General features: G+C 50.9%; 2 protein-coding genes across 2 annotated transcripts; both read right to left on the reverse strand.

Annotated features, from left to right (window-relative positions):
• Nucleotides 1-3,062: 3,062 nt before the first annotated feature.
• On the reverse strand, nucleotides 3,063-4,158 carry LOC106630305 (proto-oncogene Mas-like). The gene is given in 2 exon segments (XM_014274701.3): nucleotides 3,063-3,804; nucleotides 3,807-4,158. Coding segments are annotated over 2 exon segments (948 nt in total). The 3' UTR covers nucleotides 3,063-3,208.
• Nucleotides 4,159-6,889: 2,731 nt separating this feature from the next.
• On the reverse strand, nucleotides 6,890-9,011 carry LOC106630441 (mas-related G-protein coupled receptor member D-like). The gene has a single exon (XM_014274934.3). It carries the CDS (start codon nucleotides 8,929-8,931, stop codon nucleotides 7,996-7,998), a length of 936 nt encoding a protein of 311 aa, XP_014130409.3. The 5' UTR covers nucleotides 8,932-9,011; the 3' UTR covers nucleotides 6,890-7,995.
• Between the last annotated feature and the right edge of the window lie 7,327 nt (nucleotides 9,012-16,338).

Here is a 16,338-nt window from a genome sequence, read left to right on the forward strand (position 1 = left end):
TGAGGTGCTTCTCAGAAACAACTCCTGTTCCAGGAAGGGCTCTGAGATAATTTCAGAAACACACTATGGCCGGAGGAAGCACAGTTGAGCTGCTTTCTCCTCCTATTCCGATGCCATCCCCATCCCCACCCCACTCTCCATCCTCACCCCATCCTATCACATCCCACAGCTTTCCCAGATGGAGCTGTTCCCCCACTCTGAGCATGGCCTGTCAGGCTCTGCTCTCCTCCAGTGGGGAGATTTGGGATTGCCGGCATCCAGACCCCCTCCAACCCACTTGGATCCTCTCCTCACCCCTCTGAAACTGCCTACATTACCCCAGACCGTCCCTGGGGACACTTGTGCCCTGGAAAAGCCCTGATCCTGCACTGCTCAACAAGGGACCCCCAGCAGTGTCTCTGCTCATCCTGGCCATAGGGTTTTAGGACCCAGGAGGGAGGAGGAAAACCCAGCTCCAATGTGCTCCTCCAGATCACACAGGACGATAAATGTGGCTGGAGCCAGTGCAGAAACAGATTTGTAGGCCTTCAGTGGTTTGGGGGCAAGTTCTGTAACAAGAAGCAAGAGCACGTGGCCAAAGGAAAAGTTCAAGGCAAGGTCGCCTTTAATATCAGAACACTCAGTGAATACGAACACCAGAGATGCCTCTGAATGATCCTCCAGGATCAGGAAAAGACATGGAGAAGGAGGTGGATGCATGGAAATGAGTCCTGGGAAACTGATTTTATGTACTAGATAAGAAAGACACTTTAATGACTCTGTGTGATTGTGATGGGTAAAACTGCTGTTGTAAAATCTCAACGCTAACAGAAATATGGAGAGATCCTTCTGTGTGTCATTTGGAGGTAAAGAATTCCTGCTCCATAATGCTTCCCATTGTGTTTGAAAATTTATTCCGGGTAGTTTTGGTATCACTCCTAGTTCCCATCTCTACCCCTCTCCCCATGCCATGCCATGCCATGCCATGCCATGCCATGCCATGCCATGCCATGCCATGCCATGCCATGCCATGCCATGCCATGCCAATGGGTTCCCAGTCCCTGGCCTCTCCCTGGCTGCAGGGATTGTTTTGTCTGACCAAAATGTGCAGACAGTTAAATAACACTTTTACATGGAGTTTAGAGTTATGCACTAATGCAGTACAGGATATGAAAAATAGAAAGGCTAAAATCCTAAGGCACCATGCCCCCTCTGACATCCTCTAGAAATTGCCCCCAGGCTGCCTTCCCCGCCAGACAGCCCCGCTCCTCTCCTGCCCCACTCAGGAGCCCCAGCAGTGTTTCTGCTCCTCCTGGCAATTCCATGCTTCTGCAGCCCAATGAACAGCAGTGGAGCCATCCCTTTAGTGCCTCTTGTTTGTGTTCAGAGGAGGTTGGGGCGCTGGAGAGCAGGGATGGAGATGGGGAGGGGCATCTCCAAGAGAAAGACAGCCCCAAAGCCTTCCGGGGCAGGCTGGGGTGAGCAGCCCATGGGGAGGGACTGGAGCCTGAGGCCCGGGGCTGGGAGGGATGGGAAGGACGGGAGGTGGGTGGGCTGCATGGGGAGTGGGATGGGAGGATGGTGTGGGAGGGGTGGGACATGATGGAGCTGCTGGGAAGATGTGGTGGGAAGGTGTGGGGTGTGGTGGGGCTGGAGAGAAGGTGTGTGGTGTGGTGGGGCTGTAGAGAAGGTGTGGGGTGTGGTGGGGATGGAGGGAAGGTGTGGGGTGTGGTGGGGCTGGAGAGAAGGTGTGGGGTGTGGTGGGGCTGGTGGCCTCAGGGGAGCCCCAGGGACGGGGGTGATGCCCTGTGGAGCCCATGGTGACAAACACAGGTGTCACCCTGCTCCTGGAAGGGGATGGCTGTGCTGAGGATCACGGCCTCCTCCTCTCCTTGCTGCTGCACCACCTGAGCCTGCTGAGGGAGCAGCTGAAGGCAGTGGAGAGGAAGAATTTCTGAAGCCAGAGACACCTTTGCACCTGGCTCACAAAATTAAAAATTAAAGATCTCAGGGGAGATCTCTGCTGTGACACTCACAGAGCACTCGGGGTGGGGAATGCTGAGCCCCTGGGCCATCGTGTCTGTGCCAGCCCAGCTCTGGGCACTGGGGATCATGGTTGCTGCAGGGAGCAGAAGCCACGGCTGTGTCCCCTCTGACACCAAGACGTTGAAGTCTCACAGCAAATGTTTTAGACTAATAAGAATTTTAAGTCAAAATTGTGGTCATAGTGGAAATATATTTGCGATAGACGTGTTCAAAGAAACAACAATTTCCAGGCGACAGAGTCGAATGAAATTTTTATACACTGTAATATTCAAGATTTTTGATAAATACTCTAAAAAATGCTATCTTTTTTACATCATGGTATTGTTGTTTTGTTCATTTTAATTACTACCAGAATATGCTGTTTCTCTTAGATTAATGCATAACCCAGGTTTTTACCAGCTAGACTATATTTTATCAGATTTCATGTCCTGGTCAGGCAATTCCCTATTCTTAAGTTGTCTTAGGTGCACAAGCTTAGGAATGGGCTCCCTTATTCTCATTAAAATTTATCTCTTACAATTTATTATCAAGTGGTTTGGTGTGTGTAGGCCTCTGAATTCCTAGTTATCTCAAGGTATCATTCTATAACATCCAATTAATTTCCAGTTATATGATAAGCATTAAAAATACTTTATTGAATTTTGTTCTCCAGCTATTGAGCATGGTCTCTATGGGTAAATAGAGTTTTCTACTGACAACCAACACAGATCAAAATCAAAACCAGCTAAAAAGCCACAGTCAAATATGCCTTGACTAATTGAACATAGTTCATTATGAAATTACAAAACAGTCACAGAATTCCTGGCTAACTACCTCTCTGTCCCCTCCCTTCAGCCACATTCCCGGCTGGCAGCAGCAGCCAGAGGAAGCCGGGAAGCGCTGGCAGAGGGGGCAAAGGCAGCTCAGGGTTCACGGGGCTGTTTATTGATATCAGACCTCAGTGGGATGCAGGAACCAGGTGCCAGGGGGAATTTTCGGGTCACAGCCGTGTTGGGAAGGATGCATTTTGGGGATAAAGTGGTCTAAGACCTGTGAGGGAGAAGTAAATCCATGCTCCAATGTGCTCTGTGCAGAGCATGCCTCACACATGGCCCCTGTCACTGCCTCTGCTCCCTTTTCCTGCAGGAATCAGGGTGGGAGGGTGATCCTAAGTCACTGCCCCATGGTCCTGCATGGGGGCACTTTAAGGGTTCAACAGGCTCAGACACATGGTAATGGTGGCATCATTACTGGGGGCAGTGCTCCCTTCTGGCTCTTCAAACACCTTCTGGAGGCACTCCCTGAGGGACCCCATGGAGCAGCACCTCCAGCACTTTGTTACTGAGATGTAGATGAAGGGGTTGATGCTGCTGTGCATGCAGGCAAACAGGAGAGCAACCCGGGGGGACACAGTGGTGTAGCTGAGCTGCTGCAGGAAATTCCAGAGACTGAGGGGGAGAGTGAGGAGCACAGCCAGGAAGACAATGATGTCAAGGCTCTTGGATTGCTGCTGCTGGGAGCTACCCTTGAAGTGAATGAAGAGGATTGTGCTGGAAATGACCATGGATGGAGCAAAGATGAGGAAGCTGAGGATATACAGGGAGATGAGAGCCCCGCGGCGGCAGAGCTTGTGTTCCTGTGAGTGGCACAGGGAATTCACTGCAGAAATGGCAGCGATGGCAGTGATGGAAAGGGCCCAGAGCACGGCACTGACCACCATCCATGAGAGGCCCTGGGTAAGGTGGCAGAAGAGCCCAGGTGGGCAGAGCATGGACCTGCCCCTCTCGATGCTGATGCCGTCAGCTGGTACAGCCCTACACTGTGGAACATCCGGAAGAGGAGGAAAAGGAAGCGTATGGGTGCTGGGGACATGATGGAGGAGCAGGAGAAATGCTCCAGCAGGAAGAGCAGAGTGGAGGGGACCATGAAGATGAGGAAGAGGAAAGTGATGGCCAGGCCAAGGATGTAGGCAGTCATGATGTCCCTGTGGATGCGGAACCCAAGGACCCAGAGCACAGCCGCGTTCCCAGCCAGCCCACAGAGGCAGATGAGCAGTGTCACACTGTGTATGGCCACGCTGGTGACATCTGTCTCACACAGATCATCTCCTTCAGTGGGTGAGGCAGGAGATGGGGACACTGTGGTCACCTCCATGGATGGACGCTGGGCAGGCAGTGAGATGTGGCCCCTGGCTGTGGTCAGAGTTGTTGGTCAATCAGTACTTGGAGAATCCAGAGATTGACCACATATGTCCTCAGCAGCTCCCTGCAGTGGGAAGGATTCAGTGGGGAGGAGTGAGATGTGCAGGGGAGGAGGGTGGTGGAAATTGTGGGGTGTGAGAGGGAGGTGGGAGGGTCGGGCTGTTTGGCAGGGAATGTGGAAGGGAAGTGCAGAGCAGAGGATGGATGACCTGGGCAGGGCCCTGCGGTCACTGGGAGAGGGTGTCAGGAACAGAGCAGCTGCTGCAGGAGAGGAAGGTGGGGTAGGGAGGAAGGCAAACATTGCACTGACCTGTTCCCTGTGGGGCAGCAGCAGGCAAAGGGGTCTGTGCAGATCAGCGGCGCTTCCTGGTCCCTCTTGCTCCTTTGGGATCCATGTCCTAAAGCGGCTCCTGCCAGGTCAGGGACATGAAGGAGAAAGTGCCCAGATCAGGGAGCTCCCAGGAGCTCCCCATTCCCGTCCTGCTGGCTCCTCTCTGCGCCCTGTCCTGGTGTTGATCCCCAAGGCTCGGTGGAGTCTTGGGAAAGTCAGAAATTGCATCTTTGGCTTTGTAAGAATTTCACTTCCTCACACTTATTTATCATGGCTTTTTGCTACAGAGGAAGTGACTTTTGTCAAAAGCTCCAAATGAAATATTTTGCAGATGGTTTATCATTCCCTCCTGATGAGAAACATTCCTTCCCTGCAGAGTGTCCCATTCTGCCTTCCCTCTCCTGGCTGGCTTCTACCATTCCCTGCTTCCCTTTTCTAACAGAGATCACTGTCCCTCCAGCAGCAGAGGGATGCTGGTGGTGCTGGTGGCACTGGAATGCTGACAGTGCTGGATGTTCTGATAAGTCAGCTGGGTGCTTCTCAGAAGTAACTCCTATTTAGGGAAGAGCTCTGGGATCATTGCCAAAGCCTCCCCTCAATCCAAGGAAGCAGAGCTGAGCTGGTCCCTATCCTATCCTATCCTATCCTATCCTATCCTATCCTATCCTATCCTATCCTATCCTAATCCCATTTCCACTCTGCACCCCATTCCCACCCCACTCTCCATCCTCACCCCATCCTATCACATCCCACAGCTTTCCCAGATGGAGCCTCTCCCCCACTCTGAGTGTGGCCTGTCAGGCTCTGCTCTCCTCTGGCTTTGCCAGGATCCAGACCTCCTCCAGCCCCCTCTGACCCTCTCCTGACCCCTCCAGCCTGCTCTGACACCCCAGAACACATCCGGGGCTGATTTTTTTCCCCTGACTGCCCCACTCCTCCCCTGCTCCACCAGAGACTTTGGCAGTGTCCCTGCTCCTGCGGGCTATAGGGGTCTAAGTCCCAGGAGGGAAGAGGAAAGCCCAGCCCCAATGTGTTCTGCAGGACCACACAGGATGATAAATGTGTCTGGAGCCAGTGCAGAAAAAGATTTGGATGCCTGCAGTGGTTTTGGGGCAAGTTCTTTAACAAGAAGGAAGATCACGTGGCCAAAGGAAAAGTTCAAGGCAAGGTCACCTTTAATATCACAGCACTCATTGAATGCGACCACCAGAGACCCCTCTGAATGATCCTCCAGGATCAGGGAAGGACTTGGAGATGGAGGTGGATGCCTGGAAATAAGTCCCAAGAAAGTGATGTTTATGTATTAGGTAAGAAAGACACTTTAATGTCTGTGTGTGGTTATGATGGGTACAACCCCTGTTGTAAAGTCTCACCCCAAACAGAAATATGGAGGGATGTGTATGAGCTGTAATGAGAGATGCAGGACTCCAGGTGGGTCTTCAACATGCAATTTATTCCATCCAGCAGTCCAGTGCCGTGGGTGACAGAGCCTGTGCCCACAGCTGTCAGCTCCAGCTGCAGGCAGGCCTGGAGACCCTTTGGTTTAGGTTACATTACATTACATACTTTTCTCTGCTGAGCATCTTAATACAGTAGAACCAATCTATACATTAGCTTTTATCTGTAGCCTGTCTTAGCTACTATAATTACCATATTCATGTTACTATTCTCCAGTCACTAAAAGTTAGTACATTACAGTTTAAACTAGAAGTTGTTAATCAGTTTTCTTGCATTTGAAAATTCTGAGACCTTTTTTCTACTTGCAACATCAGCAGGCTTGTTTGCCTGTGCTCTCTTTCTGGTGTGTAAAAACATCTTCTCGTTTGAGGTGAGTTTATCCTTTGCTCTAAGTCATAAAACCCCCTTCTCACTAACTTGCCCTTTGCCTCCTTGGTTATCCAGCAAGATTGGCTCAGCAATTCTTTTCTTCTATATCAAAACTTGCTTCCATCTCTATTCCTTCTTCAGATTCTACATTCAAAAGTCTTTCTGCTAAGCATACATATGTATGAGACTTTCTTCAGATTCTACATTCAAAAGTCTTTCTGCTAAGCACACATGTGTGAGACTTTTTTGCCAAACTTTCATTCTTCTTAAATGACATTGTACTGTATGTCCTTTGGAAGTAAAGAATTCCTGATTCCTAATGCTTCCCATTGTGTTTGAAAGTTTATTCCGGGTGATTTGGTGTCACTTCCAGTTCCCATCTCCACTCCACTCCCTATCCCATGCTATGCCACGCCATGCCATGCCATGCCATGCCATGCCATGCCATGCCATGCCATGCCATCCCATCCCATCCCATCCCATCCCATCCCATCCCATCCCATCCCATCCCATCCCATCCCATCCCGTGGCTGCTCCCTGCTTTGAAGCGCTGTCCATTGGGCTCGGCTGCCCTCCAGCTGGGACACTTGGGATCAGCAGCCTCCAGACCCTTCCTGACCTCCTCCAGACCCTTTGAGAACTCTCTGACCCTTCTGGACCCCTCTGATAACCTCCAGGCCTGCGCTGGGACAGGATTTTCCCCAACACTCCCACTCCATCTAGGACCATGAGCAGTGTCTCTCCTGCTCCCAGCCATTCCTACTTTTGTACCTTGAAAAAAAATCAGGAAAGAAATAAAACTTTCCAGCATTTAGCTGGAATGGTATTTCATGCCTTAACCTTGCTTCCAGGCCTGCCCCAGTGAGATATCTCAGGTACTAACACAGCTGAGAGAGCAGCATTTCTGCCACATTTGCCAGAGCAGATGCAGACGTGTGTGCACACAGCCAGCCAGCCAGGCAGAGTGAGTGCAAGGTGCCTGTGAGCAATTGCCCTGGCAGGCAGTGAAATGCTCCCTGCGGATCCCTTTGCATCTCCTCCCTGGGCCAAGGGCTGGGCCTGGAGCCCTGGGGGGATGGGCCCAGGAGCCGTGGGCGTTCGGGGATCAGCCCAGGGCAGCAGCCGGGAGAGATCCCAGCTGGGAGAGGCCCCAGTGCCAGGGAGCTTCTGCTCAGCGCTGCTGGGCCCAGCAGAGCTCCAAGGCTCTCCTTTGGGGCCGCTGCTCACAGGGCCCCAAGGCATGGGCGGCACTCACAGCAATGGTTCAGCCTGGCCACACTTGGGGCCGGCAGCTTGCTGGGACAGTGGCAGAGCAGGGATGCTGTGGCATCCAGGGCAGTACAAGAATTTCCAAGGCTGTTGATGAAAGCCCAGGAGGTGGTTGGACAGCAGCAGTTGCTGGGAGCAGAGGGTGTTTCTGATCAGCGCCACAGAAGCTGAGCCCAGGGGCTGCTCCTCAAGGCTGAGGCCTCCCAAGCACGGATCAGAGCCCAGAGCGGCCTGGAAAGGGGCTGGGGATGCAGCAGCACAGGGAGGGTGATCCTGTGGGTATTTATTGATCAGGAGACTCAAGGAATCTCTCATCCACTGCCCCAGGGTCCTTCAGCAGTGCAGTGGAAGGGATAAACAGGCTCAGATCCTAATGTCCATGAAGGCATCATTTCTGTGGGCCATGTTTTCTTCTGGTTCCTCAAAGATCCTCCTGAGGGAGAGCCGGAGGGACTCCTCAGAGCAGGGCTTCCAGCACCTCCCCACCAAGAAGTAGATGATGGGGTTGATGTTTCTGTGGATGCAGGCGAGCAGGAAAAGAATCTGGGAGGGCACAACGGTGTAGCTGAGTTCCTGCAGGAAATGGCAGAGGCTGAGGGGCAGAGTGAAGAGTACAATGAGGCAGATAACAATGTCGAGTCTCTTGGGCTGCTGCTGCTGGGAGCCAGGCTTGAAATGAGTGAAGACAATTTTGCTGGAAATGAGCATGAAGGGAGCACAGAGGAGGAGGTTGAAGGCATGCATGGAGATGTAAAAAACCCAGCAGTGCTCAGATAGCAGGATAATGCATGGAGAAAATATTATGGCAATGACTATGATGAAAGTGGTGAAGAAGGCCCCGAGCAGGGCATGCATCACCTTCAACAGGTGCTGGGGATGGTGGCAGCAGTGCCAGAGTGGGCAGTGGGTGGACCTGCACCTCTTGATGCTAATGAATGTCAGTGTGCACAGCCACACGCTCTGTGACACTGCTGACACCCTGAAAAGCAACCCCATGTACTGCAAGGGCATGATGACAGAGCAGGATACATTCTCCAGCAGGAAGAGCAGAGTGGAGGGCAACATAAAGAGGAGGAGGAGGAAGTCCAAAAAAGTCAGGGCAAGAATGTAAAGGATGGTGCAGTTCCTGGACAAAAAGTGGGAGCCAAGGATCCAGAGCACAGCCCCATTACCAGCCAGCCCACAGAGGCAGATGAGCAGTGTCACACTGTGGGTGGCCACGCTGGTGACATCTGTCACACACAGATCATCGCCTTCAGTGGGTGAGGCAGGAGATGGGGACACGGTGCTCACCTCCATGGATGGACGCTGGGCAGGCAGTGGGATGTGGCCCCTGGCTGTGGTCAGAGTGGATGGGCAGTCAGTGCTTGGAGAATCCAGGGATGGACCATGTGGCTCCTCAGCAGCTCCCTGCAGTGGGAAGGATTCAGTGGAGAAGAGTGAGATGTGCAGGGGATGAAGACAGAAGTACTTGTGGGGTGGGAGAGGGAGGGTTGAGTTTTTCAGCAGCGGATGTGGAAGCAAAGCACAGGCCAGAGAAGGGAAAACCTCAGGAGGTCACGGCATTCACCGGGAGAGGGTGTCAGGAACAGAGCAGCTGCTGCAGGAGAGGAAGGTGGGGTAGGGAGGAAGGCAAACATTGCACTGACCTGTTCCCTGTGGGGCAGCAGCAGGCAAAGGGCTCTGTGCAGATCAGTGGCGCTTCCTGGTCCCTCTTGCTCCTTAGGGATCCATGTCCTAAAGTGGCTCCTGCCAGGTCAGGGCCATGAAGCAGAGAGTGCCCAGCTCACCAGGAGCTCCCCATTCCCATCCTGCTGGCTCCTCTCTGTGCGCTTTCCCGGTGTTGTTTCCCAAGGCTTGGTGGAGTCAGGAGGGAGTAGGAAATTATATCTTTGGCTACTTCCTCGGAGTTATTTGTTTTTATTTTTTTCCACTGTATAGGAAGTTGCTCTGCATGCAGATTTTTTTGCATGGTTCCTGGTTTCCTCTGGATTAGAAAAATTCTTTCAGATGGGACATTCTCCAAATACATCCCCTCTCTCAGCAGATTTCCACCATTCCTCATTTATCTACCCTCTGGGGTCAGTGTCCCTCCAGCAGCAGAGAGCTGCTGGTGGGGCTGGTGGCACTGGAATGCAGCTGGCAGTGCCGGAAGTGCTCACAGCAACTGAGCGCTCAGAAAGAACTCCCATTCTGGGAAGGGCTCTGGGATCATTGCCAAAATTTTCCCTGGCCTCAAGACAGCAAACTGAGCAGAGAATTCCCATTTCTGTCATTGCAATGCAGGCTCACTCAGCCCAAAGGAAGGACAGAAGTCAGTTGCTTGCAGAATAGTCAGCAGCACTTAGAGCCCACCCTGATTACTGCAAATCCTCTTGTTGATGCAATGAAAGGTATCAGGGACCAGGTTTTGGGGTGCTGTGATCCCCTTTCCAGCCCTTCATTAGGGTTCATCCTCCTCCTCCTCAGACATGGGAGCCCTTGTGTTTGTTTTTACCTGACCTCATCCCTCTGAGCAACCTGTGCCAGGGCCTCAGCACCCTCACAGGGAAGGATTTCTTCCCAATATCCAATCTGACTCCACCCTCTGTCCGTGGGAAGCCATTCCCCCTTGTCCTGTCACTCCATGTCCTTGTCCAAAGTCCCTCTCCAACTCTCCTGGAGCCCCATCAGCTCCTGGATCATGAAGTGTTTGCCCTTGAAAGGATTGGGGCTGGTGAGGGGATGTGAGATTGCATAGCTGGGGACACAAACACGGTGTCAGCAGGAAGGGAGGTGACAGTTCTGTCCCTGGGCCAGCAGTTTCCAGCAGGAGCATCCCAGATCCCTGAGGCACATGTCAGCCTGGGTAGGAATCATCTCACCTCACCTTTCTAGGAATTCCTTGGAATTCACTGTAGGCTGCTGTCTGTCTCCCAATGGAGTGTAGAGGATTACTCAGAGGAAACCTGCAACTTTCTAAGGATCAATGCCACGGTGTCGGTGATGAAGAGAGATGAGGACACTGATTCGGTGATCAGAATCCAATTTTATTGTAGGATAGAAACATTTATATACTATTTCATGGAGACTAGTAATTTGTACTACATTTCTTAGGTTAAAATCACATACACAACCTTATGCATATAACAACATCTCTTGCTTGAAGAGTTTAATGGGATTTTCTTTTTCCTGTAATCCTGCCTGATTTATTCTTTTTGCAATCTAGGTCTAATTTTCAAAGTTCTGTTTGCTTTTGCCAAGGCACCCTGTTCTCAAATCTCTTATGTTTGCCAGGTCCAAAGTCCATCACCTGTCTTGTGTCCCCCAACATTCCAACGCCACGGGAGTAGCATTGATTTGCCTCTTCTCAGACGAAATGACCTGGCTGAACTCCTAAATCATCCCTCTGCTCTGTGCCAGTGCTCCAGCTCATGCACAGAATTTATTATTGCATGAATCATCTGGGAAACTGTATGGTGCAGGTGAAATACCACTGAACTTGCAGTATACAAGGAGGAAAGCTAGATTTGAAACAGAAATCAAAGTTTAACAGCATATTTGAAGTGCAGGGCCCCGAGCATCCAGCCCAGAAATGAGAGGGGACAAGTTCAGGCGGTTCAAAAGTCAAGATTATGGGACTGGAGTTGCTTTAAAATAGAACAGAAACTGAGATGGAGCCCAAGTGCTTTGGGCACAGGTGTGGTTGCTGAGGCTCTCTCCCGTTGCTCATTTCCCGGGCAGAGTGAGGAGCAGCTGAGGAGCAGAGCCCTGAGCCCGTAGCAGGCTCTGAGGCAGCTGCCTGTGTGTGAGAGCCCTGGAGAACATGAGGCAGCACGGAGAGCAGGGGCTGTGGCAGGAGCTGGGACAGAGCCCGCGCCGGACGCTGCTCGGGCTCAGCCCGCGGGCTGCGCTCCCCTTTCCCAAGGGACCATTCCAGGGAACCTCCTGCAGATCCCGGCCCAGGGACAGCAGCTGGAGCCTGGCAGCTGAGGGCAGTGCACTGCGGGCAAGTTGTCCAGGCTGCCAGAGGAAACCAGGTCAGACTCTTCTCTTCCACCTTCATCAGGGCCCCCTCATTGGGTGGAACCTGGTTATTGATTTTGGGGGCAGAACTGAGGTCTGTAGGGAATTCAAAGCTATAAACACTGTGGGAAAAGGGAGGGAATATTGAAAGGAGTGTCCTGCTGAAGGAATCCAGCAGCTCAATGATATCAACTGAGGCCTGAGAGTCCAGCTCAGATCCATCCCAAAGGCATTTGCTCTCTGATATCTCCATGGGCAATCCTCTCCTGCTCCAGTTGTTTTCCTGCTCCAGCTCTGTCCTGTCCACAGCCAGGAAGGAGGTATCTCCCTGGCTTTTGTGCCAGGCACACAGGACCAGGCTCCCACATCCTCCTTGCCATCTGTCCTGTCCCTCACCCCTCCCTGTGCTGCTCCACATGGAAGCTGTGGGTGGGAAAAGATGGGAAAAGCCACGTTTGGGGGACAGCAGCGTTGCTCTGGTGTGTCTGTTTGTCACCCCTGCAGCTGTGTGAGGGCAGGAGAAGCAGCAGAGGTGTCACCATGAGCACTTTGTCCCCTGGCACGGAGGGAGCCAGCCCTGCCTGCTGGAGCCAGCCCGGTGGGAAGGCATCCCAGGGGAGCTGGAATGAGGAGAGCCATGACAACTGGAGCCAGTGTGACAGCAGGCAGTGGAGCAAAGTGCCTGTCCCGCTGCTGCTGCTGCTGCTGCTGCTGTGCCTGTGTGGGATGGTGGGAATGGGGCTGTGCTCTGGCTCCTCGGCCAACAGCAGTGCCCTCCCTCTGATTGACTTCCTGGCTGAGAGCTGTGCAAAGGAATTCACCCCCTTTGTAACTGTTGCCTTCCAGATGGCTCTTGAGGATGTACCAGACACAGGGAACAGGGACAACACAAGGGAGTCACCATCCAGTGGAGTCATCATGAAATACAGGCATCATAAAATAGAACCATAAAATATCCAGAGTTGGAAGGGACCCACAAGGATCATGGAGTGGTATGGTTGTTACCCTCTGCAAGAAGCCCAGGTAAAAACCTGAGTGGGAACGAACATGCAACATATAAATATCATGCTGGCGGCTGTTAATCAAAGTTCACCATGTTCTTAACTCTGTCAATAAAAGATGTTATTAACATGTTTTAAATAGAAGATACTAGTTGAAACGCAACTTTGGCAGCATATGAGGAATTAATTCTGATGTTATATTCTTCTGTGAAAATAACTGAAAGTTACATCTGATAGCAGCCAAATCTGCATCCTTTAACATTAACACCCTTTTATGCCACTGGGTAGAGTGACCTCCATGCCAAATCACTGCAGCTTTGTATGTTTTGCTGGATGCCTGTGTAAAAACAGTTGGTCCGTTGACAGGGGTCAGTGCTGTGGTGACAGCTTTCCATACAGGGGGAGGTTTCCCATATCTGTCCATAAATGATGGGAGGGATAACGGATAGGTAATTGCCAAAAAAAATTTTGCAAGCATGATTTGAAAATTGGTGTCCTCTGATAACAGCCATGCCACATTGTCTTTACTTGCAGGTATGTAGATGGGATGTGGATCCTGGCCACTGAGAGTTTGTAGTTGCTCTCTACCTTTCTTAACTGAGAACATATCATTAGCAGTGCACACAGTCTTTGTTGCTGTGTAAGGCAAGCATAACCATTCTAACACTTGCAAAGGGTCTTTATCATTAACAAACCAGCTGAAGGTTAAAATTTGCTAGCAGTTATAGCAAGGTACACAGATTTGTCAGAATCCCATCTCCAATTCTGTCTGTTTTCTATTGCTTGAGCACAGTGTGCAAGGGCAGTTTTAGCTTCTGGGATCAATTGTCAAAGTGAGTACAGGTGGGGGTTTCTTCTGAGTAAGCCAAATAAAGTGTGTAAAAGCTCTGTAGACAAACCAAAAACAGGACACAACCAATTTAAGGAACCTAGCAGTTTCTGTAATTAATTTTAAGTTAGGGTGTCTTTAACACAAAGCCTTAAAGACTGAGGGCTGGTCGTCTGTTGAGTAATTCTCCATCCTAGTTAATGCCATGGGGACTCACGATGAGTCCTGCATTTTGAATTGCCTGCATGACAGCTACCTGAATAGAACATAAAATGGATTGATCATGAGCTGCCAGTAAAATGTCATCCATATAGTGATATATGGTTGCAGTAGGAAATTTAAGACAAACAGGCTGTAGGGCAAGATCAACTACCCTTTGGCAACGCCTGCCTTGTGGCAGTACAGTCCAGTGAAATCTCTTCATTGGTTCTGTGTAGTTTAAGGCAGGCACAGAAAAGGCAAACTGAGGTGCATCATCAGGATGTAGAGGGATGATAAAAAACCAGATTTTTAGCTCTAAAATTAGTAAGGGCCAATTGAGGGGAATCATTGTGGGTGATGGAAGCCCAGGCTGCAGAGCCCCCATAGGTTCAACAATTGCATTTATTGCCCATAGATCCTGCAATAATTGTGGCTTGCCATTTTGCTTAGGTGTACAGAATATAAGGGTGTGCCAGGGGCTAAAAGATGGACTGATATGGCCTAAGGACAAGCGTTCTTCCACAAGCTGTTTTAAATTTAGTAGCTGTTCCTTTCCTAGGGACCATTGTTTGACCCACACAGAGTCTTCAGTCCGCCATGTGAATTTACATGTGTCCAGTACTCGAGTTTGGAATGGCTGATCAATGGCCCCGATGAAAAAGGCCCTGCTGTGAGGTTGAGTCTATTTGTATGGTTGTTGCAAATTGTCCCAGAACATCTCTTCTCCATTACATGTATGGTATAGAGGCAATGAATGGGGCAGTCCAGGCAGTTTGCCCCTCAGAGCCAAGGACAAGGCAAAGGTGAGTGCTCTGTCTAGGGTGCTGCGTCCCTCCCATGCCAATTAGGGATGATGCACAGCTGATTGTAGGCCAATTACTAGGCCATTCATTAGTTTTAATGATACAGACATCAGCTCCCCTATCAACAACCCCTTTAAATTTTTTGCCATCTAACATTGGGCTAATTAAAATTGGCTGAGCTGTTGTAATAGAATTTGTCCAGAAAATCTGTGGCTGACCTGTGGTGTCAAAGTTATCTGTGGCACTTTTGCCCTTGCCACTAGGGGTTTTGTTGGAGAAGAGAATAAGTTGTGCTAGACGTTGACCTGCAGGCAAAAAGCAGGGTGGCATGGCGGCCCATTGTATAATCTGTATTTTGCCCTCATAATCTGAATTAATAATTTTGGGCAGTACAAAAAGTCCCAACCTGGTGGCAGAGGAATGCCCTATTAACAAAGCATGAGTGTTATTACCAAGGGGTCCCCAGACCTAAATGTAGGAGCTAAATGTACCAAAGATGTCATTAGAGTTATGGATTCTCGGGAGGCAAGATCCAGCCTGGCAGTGCCAGCAGTTGTAGTCAGGAGCTCGCTTGCTAAAAGTCTTGTCTTGAATTGTTTTTGGTTCTCTGGGGCAAGTGGACCTGCCCCCAGTTGGAAGTTTCCTGGCTGTGTAGCATTCCAATTCACAGGGTACTGGGAGCGGCAGTCAACAGCCCAATGCTTTCTCCTTCCACACCTGGACAATCTTTAGATGGTATTTTTATCCCACCCCCTTGTTGAGGGCAATCCTTTTTAAAATGACCCATCGAACCACATTTAAAACAGCCCCCCGCCTGCGTGTCCGGAATGCGGAAATGCGCAGTTAAAGCCGCTGCCAGAGAATTAGTGTTACCAGCAGTCATTCCCATATTTTGGCATGCTCTGACCATATCTGCTGTGTGGCTTATGAACAGCGAGCAATGCTTTTCTACAATCGTTGTTTGCACTTGCAAAACCAAGCAGCTGCAACTGTTGACCCACCAGGGGAGCGCGGCTTGTAGTCTGTCCAGGAACTGCATTAATAACTCTGCTGGAGCCTGTAAAGTCTTAGCAAAAGACAGGTTAGAATCTATACCCGTCCCTGGGAGTCGCCGCAGGGCCTGCAGGGCTAGGCAAGCGATGATACCACATGCATCACGCGGGTGGCCTGCCTGCACTGCACAGACTGCAGAGGGACCCCCTCCGGTCAGCTGCACAACAGCGACTGGTGCATTTCTGTCCTGCAGCGCTTCCGCCTGCGCTGTACACAGCTCTTGCTAATCTGAGCCAGACTGCAAACTGAGTCACTGTTAGGACCATTTTCATGATGCTTTTCCATTATGCTTTTCGTGGGGAGTGAGGATGTACGTGGTCCTGAAAGATCATAGGTGGCTTAGGGCGTGATGGGAGGATACGTCGCTTTCTTTTACTAGTGCCCTCAGTTCTGTAATTACTTTATAGTCTAGCTCCTGATGTGCCGGCCGATGCTTCAGCTCATCTCTTACTGGGCAGGCTGTAACAACCACCAAATCACCCTCCTCAATGGCAGCTTCCTGCCATTTTTGCCAGTGCTGGACTGCTGCATGGCCATCTAGGGCAGGAAGTGAGCCGCTGCCCACTTGCGAGATGAGAGTTCCGCACCCAGGGGTCCCGCCATGCAGGAATTGTTATCGGGGTAAGGCAGTCCCCCAGGGCCTGGGTTGATCTCAGGGTAAGGCAATTCTGCAGGGTTTGGATTAATCTCGGGGTCGTATACGGGTTCTAGTGGCACTGAGGGTTTGGGGGAATTAATGTCCAAAGCTGCGAAATGGCCGACATTCGCGTGACTTCCTTTAATGGCCGCCATGATTGTCCCCCATGTAGCGAGG

Source organism: Zonotrichia albicollis, chromosome 6, assembly GCF_047830755.1.
Source record: "Zonotrichia albicollis isolate bZonAlb1 chromosome 6, bZonAlb1.hap1, whole genome shotgun sequence".
NCBI classification, from domain to species: domain Eukaryota; kingdom Metazoa; phylum Chordata; class Aves; order Passeriformes; family Passerellidae; genus Zonotrichia; species Zonotrichia albicollis.